At 39.9% G+C, this 17,483-nt stretch overlaps 1 protein-coding gene across 2 annotated transcripts in view; it reads right to left on the minus strand.

The window, feature by feature from the left end:
- The window catches only part of PLD5 (phospholipase D family member 5), a 427,217-nt gene that overhangs the window by 146,655 nt on the left and 263,079 nt on the right, over window positions 1-17,483 (minus strand). For both annotated transcript variants that reach the window (XM_086342686.1, XM_086342687.1), the window contains exon 3: window positions 4,492-4,660. In XM_086342686.1, the coding sequence (XP_086198812.1) occupies window positions 4,492-4,660 (169 nt within the window). The remainder of the gene's footprint in view (window positions 1-4,491; window positions 4,661-17,483) is intronic.

Raw genomic sequence — 17,483 nt, forward strand, 5'->3', positions numbered from 1 at the left:
GCAGCAAGGACCTTTCTTTTTTCCATTTCTGATCTCTGTACAATTACCCCTATGGTGTGGTGAGAGGGTAGGAAGGAGTGAGCCAGGCTCTAAAAATAATCTCTGAAAGCCTAAGGCATGTGGTATTTGGACAAGTTCTTCTGGGCCTTTGTATCCTAATTGCTTCTGTGAACACTGCTCTAGGACTTGAGGGTCAGATGAGGGGAGATGGGAAATGGAGCAAACTGGGGAGCAAGCACTCTATTCCAAGCAAGGAAAGCTTGCTCTTTCTTTCAAGACCACAGTCCATGCCTGGTGTTTGACCAGTGGCAGTCCCTTGGCCACCAATGGACCAGAGAAAGAGGAGAGAAGCCACTGTCCCGTTGCCGTAGTGAGGCAGAAGATAGATGAGATCCAAGTTAGGTATTTACAACTGGCCCCCTGTTTACATTTCATGGGGCAGGAAAAAGGTGGGCTTCAGGCTAGACACTTACAACTAGCTTCCTGTCTGCATTTCCTGAGACAAGAGATAGGTGGATTCCAGGTTAGGACTTACGATCACCCTCCTGTTTATTCCCCAAAACAGAAACAACAACAGAAACAGGGTAAATAGCCAGGCTTTGTCTCGTGTGGACACCTGAAGATATCAGTCATGGAAAGCACAAGCAGGTACTAAACTCCGTCTAAGAAAAGGATCAGGACACGGTGCGTTTTTTGTCCTTGAGGCAAGGGAGATACTACACATGCACAGAAGGACTTCTTGGGAATCAAAAGGCAGGGGACGGCCATCAGGCCATACATCTTGCAAGTTTCCCTCCCAGACACCTTGAGCTGGACTCCAACTTGGCAGAGGGGTACATGCACATATTGGGGAGGGTTGTGAGACAAATTAATCAGAGGTGCAAAACAAGATGATGGCCAGAGGGTGGACAAAGACCCAGTAAGGGTAGAAAAAGACAAAGGCCCCCTTACAAAGGATTTAAATCTTTCAAAGGTGCAGCTCTCTTCCAGAGTTTGCTCATGCTTCTTTCCGTGTTGTACTCTGATTTTCTCTTTTTCCTTCCACCTCCTTGTCAGAATTTTTTTTTCAAGACAGGTAAAGACTGGGGATTTAGGCCCTAGCTGCTGGCCTTCATGGTCTAGTGGATAGGAATTCTGGTTTACACCTGGGTGACCAGGGATCCATTCTCGGTCAGGAAACTAAGATCTCACTTCCAGCTACTGTTCACTGCTGCATGCATCCGTAGTAGGAACCTGTGAACACTGCTGTCAACCTGCCCTCTTTCTCCTGTTCACCACTTCTCACAGGGCATGGTACTCAGGGCCAGGAGCAGGCAGGAGTAGGGAGAGTTGTTTATGCAACCAGTCTCACGTTCTGCTTGAATCCATTTAATTTCCAAAGCAGGTAAAGCCCCTCTATTCCTCATGTCTGCAAATGCAGCCTTCTCCTTGTAAAGGGGCAAAGTGAAATTAGCTCAAAACTCTGCAGAAAACCAGTTGATATTAAACTGTAAAGGAGCCTGGGGCTGTTAGGGGAATGACAGGCAGTCAAGAGGCATCTCTGGCGGGAGTAGAGTGACTCCACCGGAAGATACCAGTTCATACCCAGGGCCTCCTCCTAAAGTTTTGCCGGGTGAGCTCAATAATAACCAGGTTGTTGTTACTATCGTTGTTCTTTAGTAGCTCCATCGTGTCTGACTCTTTGAGACCCCGTGGACTGCAGCTGGCCTGGCTCCTCTGTCCATGGAATTCTCCAAGCAAGAATACTGGAATGGGTTGCCATTTTCTTCTTCAGGGGATCTTTCTGATCTAGGGATCAAACCTGCATTTGCATTGGCAGGTGGGTTCTTTACCACTGAGCCACTGGGGAAGCCCTTACTTAATATTTACTACTTAACAAATATTTACTGAACACTTAGTATGCCTCAAGCACCATGCTAGGCACCGTTAAGCAAAACAGATTGGGAGCCTCACTCATCCATTTCATCACTGCCCTGTGAGCAGTACTGAATACTAACCATAATGTAACTTTACGAGCCATGACACAGAAAGGCCATGGCATTCTCTAATGACCCATCTTCTCCCAGAGTCTGAACACTGAAAGGGCTTTCTGGGCTCACAGAAGAAGAGGTTAGAATAATGTAGCTCAACTCTTTTCCAAGGTTTGCGAGCATGGGAATTTGGCTGCCAACAGTTCCTCCCATTCCTGTACACGCATACTCCTCCTGGAGTCTCTTGTCCCTCCAGTGTTCATGGCCTGGCCATGTGACTGTTTTGGACTAAAAGAATGTAGTAAAGTTCTGAGAGCCCAAGCGTTAAGAGGTCTTATAGTTTTCATTTGCATTCTCCTGGGATCCAATTGCCCTATAAAAACCTTGGTTTAGATTACTGAATGATGAGTGTCCACATGTAGAGAATGAGCCTGTCTGGCCCTCGGTCAGCCCAGGCTCAACTACCCTCCTACCCTCCTGTATAAGTAATCCCAGCCAGCACTACTGGAGCCAAAGAACTGTCAGCCAACTCATAGAATCATAGGAAATAATAATGAGTAAGTTTTGGAGTTGTTTGTGAAACCACAATAGAAAATTAAATAGAAACTACTGCTGAGAAAACTTAAAGCATGTGGCATTGGCTATGGGACTGGGTGGTGAGATGGATTGGAATCTCATTCTGTTACTCAAGGCTGGAAGAACAGGAAAGAAATTGCTTTCGAGTCCTTGAGAAAGTAATGGTAGAAAGTTTGACAAAGCTACTGCCTGCTGTAAAGTAGGAGACAGAAAATGTGATGAATGGGTTGGGAGATCTGACTAAGGTGATTGTTCAGGCAGGTTATCAAAGCTTTGGTGGTACATGATAAGAAGGAACTAGTTCGTTTCCATGCAGAACTTTGAGAGAAATGCAGAAAATATAGGACAGTCTCTCAATTTAGCAAAACATTCTCAGTGAGAAATGGCCTCAGGGTAAAGAGCAAATCAAAGTTGTGGCTGTAAGAGTCCACATTGAGTCCTCTGATGGATTAAAAGTGGGAGGTGACAGATTGTCTCAGACAAAAGGACTCCTGGAAGTGAGAAGCGTGAGGTTCTGAAGAATCTTGAATCACCATCCGCGGTAGAAAAAGACCCACCTGTGAGTTATTAGCTTTTTGCTGATAGAGTGGATTATCACTGAATACATAGAAAGTCTACAAAAGTTTTTAAGGGGCTGTTCCATTTTGAACTACTTAAAAAAGGGACATTGATGGTTTAAAATAAAAAGAGGTCTCTTGGGCCTCAGATTTCTACTGGCAGAAAGTCAACTAAGAAAATAAGTCTGAAGCAAACACAGACTTATTTTCTTATGAAAATGAAAGAAAAGCACAGGGGGTGGAGCAATGAGTTTCTGAGAACAGTAAATTAGGAAAGCACTCCTACAAAGCAGAACTAGGTCCCAATCTACAAATATTCCCTGTTCTCCAAGTTCGGAAAACTGGTGATGTGTCAGGCTGGCTTTCAAAACTGCTGTGGACTCACGGGGCTTCCTAGGTGGGGCTAGTGGTAAAGAACACATCTGCCAACGCAGGAGACATAAGAGGTGAGGGTTCGATCCCTGGGTTAGGAAGATCCCTTGGAGGAGGGCATGGCAACCCACTTCACTATCCTTGTTTGGAGAACCCCATGGACAGAGGAACCTGATGGGCTACAGTCCATAGGATCACAAAGATTTGGACATGACTGAACTCCGGGAGGTGGTGATGGACAGGGAGGCCTGGTGTGCTGCGATTCATGGGGTCCTAAAGAGTCTGACACGACTGAGCGACTGAACTGAACTGAATCAATGTAGCACATACACATGTGGACTCATGACTAATTTAAATCTAGGCCAATGGTCATACACTTGATAGCTCAGTGCTATCAAGGTTGTACTGACAAAAGGAAACACACGAATGATTACCAGGATTATTTTCATATCTCCAGGATAGCATTTCATTCAGAAATCATTTCGATCATTTAGTCAGTTTTCTAAAGGTTGTTCCTATAACCAGTAAAGTTCTTTTTCCTATTCACCCAAATACGACAGTCAAGAATATACAGCTATACCGGAAAGTGTGACTCCACTATTTAAAAAGTTGGCTCTGTGCCACAAAGACAAATTAAGACACCAATGAACCAAATAAATGCCTCAACAAGCAGTTACAGAATTACAACTGAAAACATGCAGGTTGTGCAAAGTAGAATTCTGCAGTGTGCCATCAACAGATACCACAATGGGAAGACACCCCTGAAGTTGTCCGATACAGCATAAACAGCCTCTTCTTTGCAAAGATGAGATGTGATTTTGCCCCTGAAAACCTGGCATTCTAGTAGAAACTGAGCAGCCATTGATTAACAATGGCACATACATATAACTGTAATAATGAACATGAACTATGGGTATAGATAGAAAAAATGAACTGGAGGAGTGGAAGCAAGAATACTGCAGGGTATAAAATGCACAAAAGTCAAATCATCACGCACATTAGAGGATGCAGCTTACCTGACATGCTGATGGATGACTGTGGTTGAGATCCCAATGGGAAGATACTATGTCAACAGACTTTTTGGCCATGCTGAGTAAATTCATCCAGCCTTGGAAAAGTGATAAGTGAAATGGTGCATTTTCTGAATAGTTAAGGCCTTCAGGAATATTTTCCACCAGGGCAATTCTTAGAAAAGATTTTGAAAAACAAACAAACAAAATCTAGTCAAATTTGAAGCCACAGATCTTTACACACACATACAGAGACATCTGAAAAATATTCTTTACTCTTTCTGAAAGTATATGTTCCTCATAATTTACATTTTTCATCAAAGGACTTTAATATTTCCCCTATACTAATCTGCTGTGTTCTGAGTTTATGCTCTGTTTCTCCCCAGTTAGCACTCATATTTCAGAAAATCATGGTATATGTCCCTAATGTCCAGAGTCCAACTAGCCTTGAGAAAAAATCCAGAGTATCCTACACAAGCATCTTCCTATAGCATTATTTATTTTTTCCCCTTAGAGTAATGCAATTTTTTAAAAAGATACTTCTTCTGTGAGTTACTTAAGACCATAAATTAATTTGGCATATCTCTAGTTTCTAGTATAATGTTGAACATATAATAGAACTAGTTCAGAAACAAAAACATTGTTAGGTTTATTTCTACTAGAAAATAAAAATAGTAAATGCTATTACTATTGCTTAGAACCTCTGTTAATTCTTTGTAGCCTAAGACATAAAATGATACTAAGAAGGAAATTTTAAGACTTGCCTGTTGCAGGGGTTTATTAAAGTTGGAAATAGGGAATGTATAAAATAATAGCAATAACCAAGCCCTAAATAAACTTCAGGGGCTTCCCTGGTGGCTCAGTGGTAAAGATCTGCTTGCCAATGCAGAAGATCGAGTTTGATCCCTGGATGGAGAAGATCCCCTGAAGAAGGAAATGGCAACCCACTACAGTGTTCTTGCTTGGAAAATTCCATGGACAGAGGAGACTTGTGGGCTACAGTCCATGGGATCACAAAGAGTCACCCGCAACTGAGCAGCTGAGCACTACAACCATTGCAGAATGGGTTTCCAGAGACTAAACAACAACAAGTAAATTACAACCAGTAGTATCAGAATAAATGTTCCTTGGCTTTTTATATCACTACTTCCTAATTTTTTTCTAGTTTAAGAAATGTAAATTCTCCTGCAACTCTTGATAGGAAGCTCCAAACCTCTTTATGAAGATATCTGTAAGCCCTTCCAGAACAAAGATATTTTTTATTCAAAGCTAGCTATCCCCCTAAAGCTGGATACATAATTAGGGCTCAAGAAATACTTATAGAATGAATTTCAGCTTCCAGTATAGAATCCAAAACTTCTCAATAAAACTGTTAACTGTGTCTCTTAATAAGACTTGTTCCCGTTAGCCAGTTTTGGAAACAAAAACAATACTCATAGTAAAATGTCTATGTATTTGATGAATATCAAACCCAAATAAGGTTTAGGTATATGTCTTGCAGACATCCACAAATTTAGGATCCAATTACCCAAACTACCCACAATTGAATTAAAAAAATTTTGGAGCCCTTAGGAGCAGCAAAAGCAAGTCACTCACTGTACACAACACAGAAAGGACTACAGCAAAACTCTTTAGTTCTCTGGAATTTATAATCCAGTGAAAGAGCTTGTCTCACATGTAATGACTTAAACAGGAAGTAGATTTTAAGAAATGGCAAAACAAGAGTAAGGATTAATTAGATGGATAATGCACCATCTAAAGTTCCACTGGAGCATGAGAAGAAAGGAAAAAATAATTAAGTTAGGAGCATCTGGAACTGAAGAAAGTGGGACTTGAGTTTGCAAAGGTAGAATTATTTTTATAGGTGAGCTGGAAGAGAAAGATATTCTAGGAAGAAGGAGGACCTTTTAAAACGTGGTGTGTTTGGATACTTGAGAGTCAGGTGGCCAAGGGGAGTGTGAGGTGGAAGAGTTGTGGCAGGGGCTTGCCATGGCGGAGAAGACTGGCAGTGTCTGTAGGGATCACACCGTAGAGGCTGTGAACCAAGAAGAGAAGCTTGGACTTAACTGTGATGCTTTTGAGAGTGACCAAGTACATTTCAGGGGTCTAACTCTGACAGCACACCTGTATACCATTGAAAGAAGATGACAATCAGTAAAAGGTCCATTGAAACTGACAAGGAACATGATTGAGAGAGATTATCAAGGCGAAAGAGAAAACTAGCTCATGACCTAATGTGGCAGGAATGCCTACATTTTTCTGGTTAGTAAGGTGTGAAACAAATGAGAAGATTCAGAAGTGACCAAAAGAATCAGGAAGACAAGAGAGGTCCAGGAGAATGCAGGGTTTGGGAAGCCAAAGTGACAGAGGGTGAAAAAGGTGGAGATGGGATATTTTTATCCACGTCAAAGCCTTTGAAGTCAAGATGTTGCAGTTGGATATTTTAATTCTATCCACATTTAAAGTCCAATTATCTATATTAACAGTAGCTAGACATAGCATGAAGAAATGACCCCAGTTAGTCAGCAATTTCAGTCCCCCTACAAAAAAGGAATATATTTTAAAATCAAACAAAAAAAGAATCCCAATAAACAAAATAAAAATAGAACATCATTTAACAAATAGAACTAGGTAGTTTCAATTTTACTTCAATATAAAAGTCATGCTGAGAAAGACAAAGAGTCAAGAAGCCCTGATAAACCACACACACACAACAATGGATACAGAGTACCTGTACAGGTGTAAGTGGTTCTGCACCACCCCTCTCTTCATACCACACGCATGGTTTCTGGTAGGCATACAATACGGATTCTCAGTTTCTTTTAGAAATCTTTAGACCAGATATTCTTAGTCTTGGATGCATGAATAGAATTTAGGGTGACTTGTGAGCTTGATCTTTATCTTCCTTCATTTCTAACTGAAATTTAACATTCCCCACAGTTACAGACATAGGCAAAAAATGACAGGAACATTAAAAGAACCTGTGATTCTGTTATCCTGAAAAATTTTCATACGATGGTACTATTACTACTACTGATATCTCCAAGTATTAATATTTATCACTACTTTGAAATTATGGGAATCATCAGATCTTATTATTTCTTGAATACGTAGTATAGAATATTGGAGAAGGCAATGGCACCCTACTCCAGTACTTTTGCCTGGAGAGTCCAATGGACAGAGGAGCCTGGTGGGCTGCAGTCCATGGGGTCGCTAAGAGTTGGACACGACTGAGCGACTTCACTTTCACTTTTCACTTTCATGCATTGGAGAAGGAAATGGCAACCCACTCCAGTGTTCTTGCCTGGAGAATCCCAGGGACAGGGGAGCCTGGTGGGCTGCCATCTATGGGGTCGCACAGAGTCGGACACGACTGAAGCGACTTAGCAGCAGCAGCAGTATAGAATATACATTACTATACCACATTTAAAAAATATTTTGGATAAATTTATTTTAATGTTACTGGTTTTCTTTGGAATCCTATGTATTTCAATCTATGCATTTAAAACATTATTCATGAAAGGAGTCCATTGGCTTCAGCAGACTACTAATCGTGTCTATGGCACAAAAAAGAAGTACTCATCAGATGAATAACATATCATCTATTCCTTTTTTTCCTACTTCAAACACATTCTTAAAAGTTTTTTCCCATTATTGAAGCCTTAGAAGTAGATAAGATTATCAAGAGAGATTTTTAAGAGATGGAAACTGGGTCAAAGCCTAATATGGAAAACATCTAATCACATCTAGCTAAGATCATGACATCTAGCTAAGATCATGGCATCTGGGCCCATCACTGCATGGCAAAAAGATGGGGAAAAAATGGAAACAGTGACAGATTTTATTTTCTTGGGCTCCAAAATAGCTGTGGATGGTGACTGCAGCCACAAAATTAAAAGACACTTGCTTCTTGAAAGAAAAGCTATGACAAACCTAGACAGTGTATTAAAAAGCAGAGACATCACTTTACCAACAAAGGTCCATATAGTCAAACCTATGGTTTATCCAATAGTCACGTACAGATGTGAGAGTTGGATCATGTAGAAGTACCAAAGAATTGATGTTTTCCAACTGTGGTGCTGGAGAAGACTCTTGAGAGTACCTTAGACAGCAAGAAGATCAAATCAGTCAATCCTAATGGAAATCAGTCCTGAATATTCATTGGAAGGACTGATGCTGAAGCTCTAATACTTTAGCCACCTGATGTGCAGAGCTGACTCATTGGCAAAGACCTTAATGCTGGGAAAGACTGAAAGGCAGGAGGAGAAGAGGACAACAGAATATGAGATGTTCGGATGGCATCACTGACTCAATGAACATGAGTCTGAGCAAACTCCAAGAGATAGTGAAGGACAAGGAAGCCTGGCGTGCTGCAGTCCATGGGATCGCAAAGAGTCAGACATAACTGAGCAAGTAAAGAACAAAAAATCACATCTAGAGAACATCTAGAAAACATCCAGAGGAAGTGGGGCAGGTGAAGAAGACAAGAAATGGTTGGAAAGACTGGAAAAGAAGAGTGAAATTTCCTGGAAGTCAAAGAAGAGCATATTTATTATTATTATTTGGTTTTTACTAAATAGAAAAGTAAATAATAAATTTATACTAAATATAAAAATAGAGACACCACCAAAGGTCTGGAGACCACACCTATGTTTGGTAATGAATTCTGGGGAAACTCTGCTCACCTCACTTTCCTCCTCTCTCATTTTACCTGGAGAACTTGACTGTTCCTTCTGTAACTCAGCACTTGTTTCCTATACGCTGCTAGAAAAGGTCTTTAGAAACCAGCCTTGAAATGACTGGACTTACTTTTGTGACCTGTCATTGTATTTTCTTTAACAACCAACAGCTAGCCGCTCTCCAGAGGCTTGAATCGAAATAACGTACACACAGAGCTCAGTTCCGTTGACAGCAGCCCTGTTACACTCTTCTTTCTCAAGCAAGGAAAAAAGTGGGCAGAAATCATCAAAACTCAGCTTTGGGCAAATCCCTGGAATTCCTGCATGCCTTCTCTAAGTGAATTATGCCCAAAGGCATAGCACTATTTCTGACACCTAATAACAGGGAAAAAGTTGAATATACAGAGACACAGACAGCAAAAGCCTTTTTTATGCCTCTTTTGATGGTACTGAGAGACAACTACAAACGATTGAAATGGTGAGTCCAGGGAATTTAGATGGAATAAATATTGTTAATAGATTTTTACAGTAGAATTCTAGCTGCTCTTAGTAATAGTGTGCATTTTACTCTCCAAACTTAATGTGATTGTCAACATTTCTCTTTCAGTTCAGGAACAATATCTAACCTTCTCAAAGAAACAGCTGTGGTTCTCCTATAAGCTACAAAAAAAGGGAACCCTGGCATCTACTAACTTTATTTAAAATGTGGTACGTGTGTTTGTGTTGATAAGCACAAGAATCTTTATAAATTATATTTTCACATACATATGACTTTGCTGTTATTATAGAGAAATATTTAAGACAAAAAGATTTTGAATAAGGTAGACAAAACTCAGCTCTGCCAGTTATTACCTATATAAACTTGGACAGATGACTAACCTCTTAAAATCTATTTCCACTTTTGGAAAAAAAAGTTATTTCTTTTTTTAGAGGAGATAATCAATGTAAAGAAAGTGCTTAAACATTGCTTGCTTCAGAGTGAGCACTAAATAATAGATACATTTTTAAAGTAATTTAAAGTCTGAAAACTTATAATTAAAAAAAATTTCTCCAAGTTCTCAAACTGATATAACACAATTACTAAAAAGAGTCTACATATATTGGTTAAAAGAATCTTATATCTGGGACCTACTCGATATTTTCAGAGAGAATGTGAACTTTATTTCATGTGTGAGTGTAACAGATTGTTATTATGAGGCGATGATCTACGTAGGTACTTTACAGTCAATTCACTGACATTCATTCTTTAGATCTTGGCTATCTGATGGCATAACCAATGAAGCTGAACAGATGGCCACAACTCATCAATACAATTAGTTTTGCACTCAAAAATAAAATGATACAGGCATTGTACCCTTTCTGTGGGTCATCTGGCTATAATTAAAGCCCAGGATTGACATGGCAAATGTTAATCTTCCCGAAGAACCTTGGAGTCTCTGAGATTGAGGTAGAAGATGTCCTGCTACTCATACGGAAGATTCAGTGGCCAGTGCTGGATGTGGAAATAGTTGATACAGACCTCTTGAGCTGGCTTTAATATAAGTGAGATATATTTTTCTGTAAACAGGAGTGTTACTCACCATCTGGTTCTACAAGGATGGATTCCCTGACTTACATTACATCCTGAAAGGAGCTCAAGGTGAAGACCAGGATGAGGCACTTTGTGCCCTGGGAAAACAGGCAAATCAGGTCATTAGATAGTTAGGCATATTTCAGGAGAAGGTTTTTATGAAGCCAGACTCTTGCATTTTCCAATACTTGGAAAAGCACTAAAATCATTAACTGTGGTATCTGTTCCTCATGACTAGCAGCAACCTTCTGTTGAGATGTATGCTGGATGACATGTATTCCTTAACCACAATCACACATATACTGGTCTCTTCCCTACCTCTTTGGAGCATTTCCTCAGAGCTATCTGAGAGGCTGTCTCCTGGGCTATAGTCCTCAATAAGTCTGTGAAAACAAATGAAACTCACAGCTCTCACATTGTGCATTTTTTATTTCAGTTGACATTTCATTTTTTTCCAAGAATTAGGTCAAGGTGAGTTTACTTGAGAAAGACGGCAGAAAGGATACCAGATAGGCCTGGCTGACTAACAGGATCCAAATCATTCTTAATCTGGAATAGGGAAGAACATAGCTGAATATGAAAGTAATTAGGGATTTGCCTTAACAATTTTTAGCCAATTTTGAAAAATTTGAAGTCCACAAAAACGTTGCAAGAATAGTACAGTGAATACTATATTTCAAGAAAGAATATTATATTATATAAGTAATGTTACAGAAGTGAGATAATTCTCTCAATCTTGAGTATGCATTTTTAGCAAAGAGGCCAGGTTTCTAAAAGAAATACAATTATCACACAGTAACCACAACACTGTGTGCATGCTTAGTCACTCAGATGTGTCTGACTCTTTGTGACCACCATGGACAGTAGCCCTCCAGGCTCCTTCCTCCATGGGACTTTTCTGGCAAGAATATTGAAGCAGGTTGCTATTTCCGACTCCAGAAGATCTTCCTGACCCAGGGATCAATCCCACATCTCCTGCATTGGTAGGCAGATTCTTTAACACTGTGCCACTTTTACAGTCCTATTATCTAATATTTAAAATTCCACAAATGTTCCAATAATGTCTTCTATTTCTTTTTTTTTTTTTGGATCCAAGATCCAATCAATGTTTACTCATTGCACTTAGTTGTCATGTCCCTTTAGTTTAGGGGAGTTCCCTAACCTATTCCTGTTTTGTTTACCATGATGTTGACAATTCAGAAGAGCCCAAGTCAGTTGCTTTGCTAAATACTCCTGGATTTGATTTGCTTGGTTGTTGCCTCATAAGTACATTCAGGATAAGTATTTTTGGTAGGAATGGTACATACATAATGTGTCCTTCTAAGTGTATCATATGAGGTAGCACATGATATTGGGCTGTCCCACTACTGGTGATGTTAAGTTTGATCAAGTCTGTTAGATTTTTCAGTTTGAGCAGGATCATCCTTCCTCTATAGTTAGTAAGTAATTTGCACAGAGGTGCCTTCAGTTGGCACAAATATTTTCTTTCCCAACATTTTACTCACTGATTTGGCTTCCATCCATTTATGATTTCTTTCTGAATCTATTTTTATTATCAGGTCAGTTTTAGTTCAGTTCAGTAGCTCAGTAATGTCCGACTCTTTGCGACCCCACAGATCACAGCATGCCAGGCCTCCCTGTCCATTACCAACTCCCGGAGTTCACTCAAACTCATGTCCATTGAATTGGTGATAACATCCAACAATCTCATCCTCTGTCGTTCCCTTCTCCTCCTGCCCCCAATCCCTCCCAGCATGAGGGTCTTTTCCAATGAGTCAACTCTTCGCATGAGGTGGCCAAAGTATTGGAGTTTCAGCTTTAGCATCAGTCTTTCCAATGAACTCCCAGGACTGATCTCCTTTAGGATGGACTCGTTGGATCTCCTTGCAGTCTAAGGGACTCTCAAGAGTCTTCTCCAACACCACAGTTCAAAAACATCAATTCTTCGGCGCTCAGCTTTCTTCACAGTCCAACTCTCACATCCATATATGACCACTGGAAAAACCATAGCCTTGACTAGATGGACCTTTGTTGGCAAAGTAATGTCTCTGCTTTTGAATATGCTATCTAGGTTGGTCATAACTTTCCTTCCAAGGAGTAAGCGTATTTTACTTTCATGGCTGCAATCACCATCTGCAGTGATTTTGGAGCCCAAAAAGATAAAGTCTGACACTGTTTCCACTGTTTCCAAATCTATTTCCCATGAAGTGATGGGACCAGATGCCATGATCTTCGTTTTCTGAATGCTGAGCTTTAAGCCAACTTTTTCACTCTCCTCTTGCACTTTCGTCAAGAGGTTTTTTAGTTCCTCTTCCATTTCTGCCATAAGGGTGGTGTCATCTGCATATCTGAAGTTATTGATATTTCTCCCGGCAATCTTGATCCCAGCTTGTGCTTCTTCCAGTTCAGGGTTTCTCATGACGTACTCTGCATATAAGTTAAATAAGTAGGGTGACAATATACAGCCTTGACGTACTCCTTTTCCTATTTGGAACCAGTCTGTTGTTCCATGTCCAGTTCTAACTGTTGCTTCCTGATCTGTATACAGGTTTCTCAAGAGGCAAGTCAGGTGGTCTGGTATTCCTATCTCCTTCAGAATTTTCCAAAGTTTATTGTGATCCACACAGTCAAAGGCTTTGGATAGTCAATAAAGCAGAACTAGATGTTTTTCTGGAACTCTCTTGCTTTTTCGATGATCCAGTGGATGTTGACAATTTGATCTCTGGTTCCTCTGCCTTTTCTAAAACCAGCTTGAACACCCGTAAGTTCACGATTCATGTACTGCTGAAGCCTGGTTTGGAGAATTTTTAGCATTATGTTACTAGTGTGTGAGATGAGTGCAATTGTGAGGTAGTTTGAGCATTCTTTGGCATTGCCTTTCTTTGGGATTGGAATGAAAACTGACCTTTTCCAGTCCTGTGGCCACTGAGGAGTTTTCCAAATTTGCTGGCATATTGAGTGCAGCACTTTCACAGCGTCATCTTTTAGGATCTGAAATAGCTCAACTGGAATTCCTTCACCTCCACTAGCTTTGTTCGTAGTGATGCTTCCTAAGGCCTACTTGACTTCACATTCCAGGATATCTGGCTCTAGGTGAGTGATCACACCGTCATGATTATCTGGGTCATGAAGCTCTTTTTTGTAAAGTTCTTCTGTGTATTCTTGCCACCTCTTCTTAATATCTTCTGCTTCTGTTAGGTCCATACCATTTCTGTCCTTTATTGAGCCCATATTTGCATGAAATGTTTTCTTGGTGTCTCTAATTTTCTTGAAGAGATCTCTAGTCTTTCCCAGTCTGTTGTTTTCCTCTATTTCTTTGCACTGATCACTGAGGAAGGCTTTCTTATCTCTCCTTGCTATTCTTTGGAACTCTGAATTCAGATGCTTATATCTTTCCTTTTCTCCTTTGCTTTCTGCTTCTCTTCTTTTCACAGCTACTTGTAAGGCTTCTTCAGACAGCCATTTTGCTGTTTTGCATTTCTTTTCCATGGGGATGGTCTTGATCCCTGTCTCCTGTACAATGTCACGAACCTCCATCCATAGTTCATCAGGCACTCTGTCTGTCAGATCTAGTCCCTTAAATCTATTTGTCACCTCCACTGTATAATCATAAGGGTTTTGATTTAGGTCATACCTGAATGGTCTAGTGGTTTTCCCCACTTTCTTCAATTTAAATCTGTATTTGGCAATAAGGAGTTCACGATCTGAGCCACAGTCCGCTCCTGGTCTTGTTTTTGCTGACCATGTAGAGCATTTCCATCTTTGGCTGCAAAGAATATAATCAATCTGATTTCGGTGTTGACCATCTGGTGATGTCCATGTGTAGAGTCTTCTCATGTGTTGTTGGAAGAGGGTGTTTGCTATGACCAGTGCGTTCTCTTGGCAAAACTCTATCAGCCTTTGCCCTGCTTCATTCTGTACTTCATGGCCAAATTTGCCTGTTACTCCAGGTGTTTCTTGACTTCCTACTTTTGCATTCCAGTCCCCTATAATGAAAAGGACATCTTTTTGGGGTGTTAATTCTAAAAGGTCTTGTAGGTCTTCTGTTAATAATTGTTTATCATTTTTATATATGTTGGTTGGAAGTATTTTGTAAGGAAAATTCTTTCATGTCCCATCACATCTTTTTACATTTTAAAAAGATATTCACTTTATCAGTATGCAATTATGGATTCTTTTCTTAAAATTCAAAGTGTTATAGTCTCTTACTGCCCTTACTCATTGAGATGCTCAAATTGTTGTATATACTGCCAACGGAGGCCCCTGGAAGCTGTCTCTTTTGTCTTTTTGATGTTACTTTCAGTTTTTGAATATTTTCTTATTTTTTTGTCACCAGGTGTTTCAATTACACTAATTAAAAAAAATTATTTTAATTATTCATTTATTTAGTCTATTTGTTTTGGTTGCACTGGGTCTTCACTGCTGCACACAGGCTTTGCCTGGTTGTGGTGAGTGAGGACTTCTCATCGCAGTGACTTCTCTTGTGGAATATGGCTCTGGCTGTGGGCTTCAGGAGTTGTGGCACATGGGCCCTAGATCATGAGGGCTTCAGTAGTGGAGGTGCGAGTGCTTAGTTGCCCCTCAGCATGTGGGATCTTCCTGGACCAGGGATCTAAACGGTGTCCCCCGCACTGGCAGGTGGATTCTTAACCACTGGACCACCAGGAAAGCCCTACATTAACTTTTCAATCAACTTTACAAGACAACAACTGCAGAGACTATGGTGATGAGTTTGAGTTGACAATAGCAGATCCCTGTTTGTGTAAATCTAGAAAGTTCAGAATAAAGCCTCATTAATTCCTGGTCTATAATTGTATTAAGCAAAGAACAACTATGCTTTTCTTTATAGAGAGTGGCAGTATAGCATTAGAAAGGTTATCATTGTAGCAATTATCCTTTGTATATTAAAGTTTAAAAGTACGTTCACAGGTAATATTATGCATCATTATCACAGAGAGACACTAAGACAAGCATGATCCGAATTTTGGAGATGAAGAGAGCCAGGCTCCTAGTGGCCAGATGTCACCCAGGTGGACAGAATGCTACACAGAAGGGATTTAAACTCAGGTCTGTCTGAGCTCATGTGCATTGCACAACACTAGGTTAGGTCCTGGTCTTATCTGAGAAGGTTCTCCACAGCCTTTGGGTCTATGGAAGCAACAAGTAGAGTGATGCTGAAAAACAGAAGCTGCTGCACTAGAGGGAAGGTCAGCTTGGCTTGAGATCTGAACTTCGTCTGGAGAAGAGGTGAAGATGTTCTTTGCTCTATGCTCCACTCTGGCCATGTCAGCAAGACACTTACAGGACAGAAAGGCACACTTGTCCATGGCTCAATATGTCTTGATACTGGCCTAGAAAGGAAGAAACCATCAGAGAAGAAAGGAGCCAGAGTGCATGAAGACAAAAAAGAAAAAGAAAGGTACAACACCTGCATCTACCTCTTGATATTTTACCAACATAAGATGTGAACGAATAAGCAGGGAGCTCATGGACGAAAAGACCCTGACACTGTCCTCAAAACACATGGTAGGAAGCCAGATGATTGAAAATGAAATGGCTAAAGTGCAAAAGGCCTAATGGAAAAACAGATTTGCATTCAAGTCAGTTATTACCCTTTGACATCTGTCAATAGAGTAATTATACTACTACCATTAATACTTTAACGGAACAATATTCAATTGAGGGCTTATTTTGTGTCAAGCACTAGGCTAAGATTTACTGCATTAATTAATGTTCACAAGAATTTGTAGAAGCAGGTACTGTAATTATTCCCATCTGGGGGATGAAGAAACTGAGACATATAGAAGTTTAAGTAATGTGTCCAAGGGTTAGTGAGTGATGGAGCCTGAGTAGGATGATTGCTGACTATATCCTCTTAACTTTATGTTCCGCTGTCACTTCCAATTTTCAAAGCAAAAAAAAAAAAAAAACCCAGGCAGAGGTACAAAATGCAATTTACTTCCCACATTCTCAATGTATCTTCAATGAATCACATCCATAAATACCCTGGGGGATGAATTCATGACAGTAAATGCTAGAGAGACAAGCAGAGTCCTTTTCTGATAGGATTTATTCTCTCACAGTCTGCTTTTTGTTTTCTTTTGTTTATTTTACAAAAGACACAATCTTCAACCATAATTTTTAAAAAATTTTTATTTTATATTGGAGTATAGTTGATATAGTTGGTATCAGCAACTCATAGATATGAGTTTGCGCAAACTCCAGGAGATGGTGAAGGACAGGGAAGCCTGGTGTGCTGCAGTACATGGTGTCGCAGAGAGTCAGACATGACTTAGCAACTGAACAAGAGCAACAATAGTTGACTTACAATCTGTGTTAGTTTGAAAATGAAACTATTACAGCAAAATGATTCAGTTACACATATTCATATATCTATTATTTTCCAAATTCTTTTCCATTTAAGATATTACAGAATATTGAGCAGAGTTCCCTGTGCTATACAGTAAGCATTTGTTGGTTATCATTTTAAACATAGTAGTGTAAATATGTTAATCCTAATTTATCCCTCCCCCCATCTTTCCCCTATGGTAAACATAAGTTTGTTTTCTAAGTCCCTGAGTCTATTTCTGTCCTGTAAATACATTCCTTTATATCATGTTTTAGATTCCACATCTAAGCACAATCATATGATATTTATCTTTCTCTGTCTGACTTACTTCAAACTTAGTATGATAATCTCTAGGTATATCCATGTTGCTGCAAATGACATTGTTTCATGATTTTAATAT

This window comes from Bos grunniens, chromosome 16, assembly GCF_055505025.1.
Source record: "Bos grunniens cultivar Pamir isolate PY7600 chromosome 16, Bosgru_T2T1.0, whole genome shotgun sequence".
Lineage (NCBI taxonomy): Eukaryota > Metazoa > Chordata > Mammalia > Artiodactyla > Bovidae > Bos > Bos grunniens.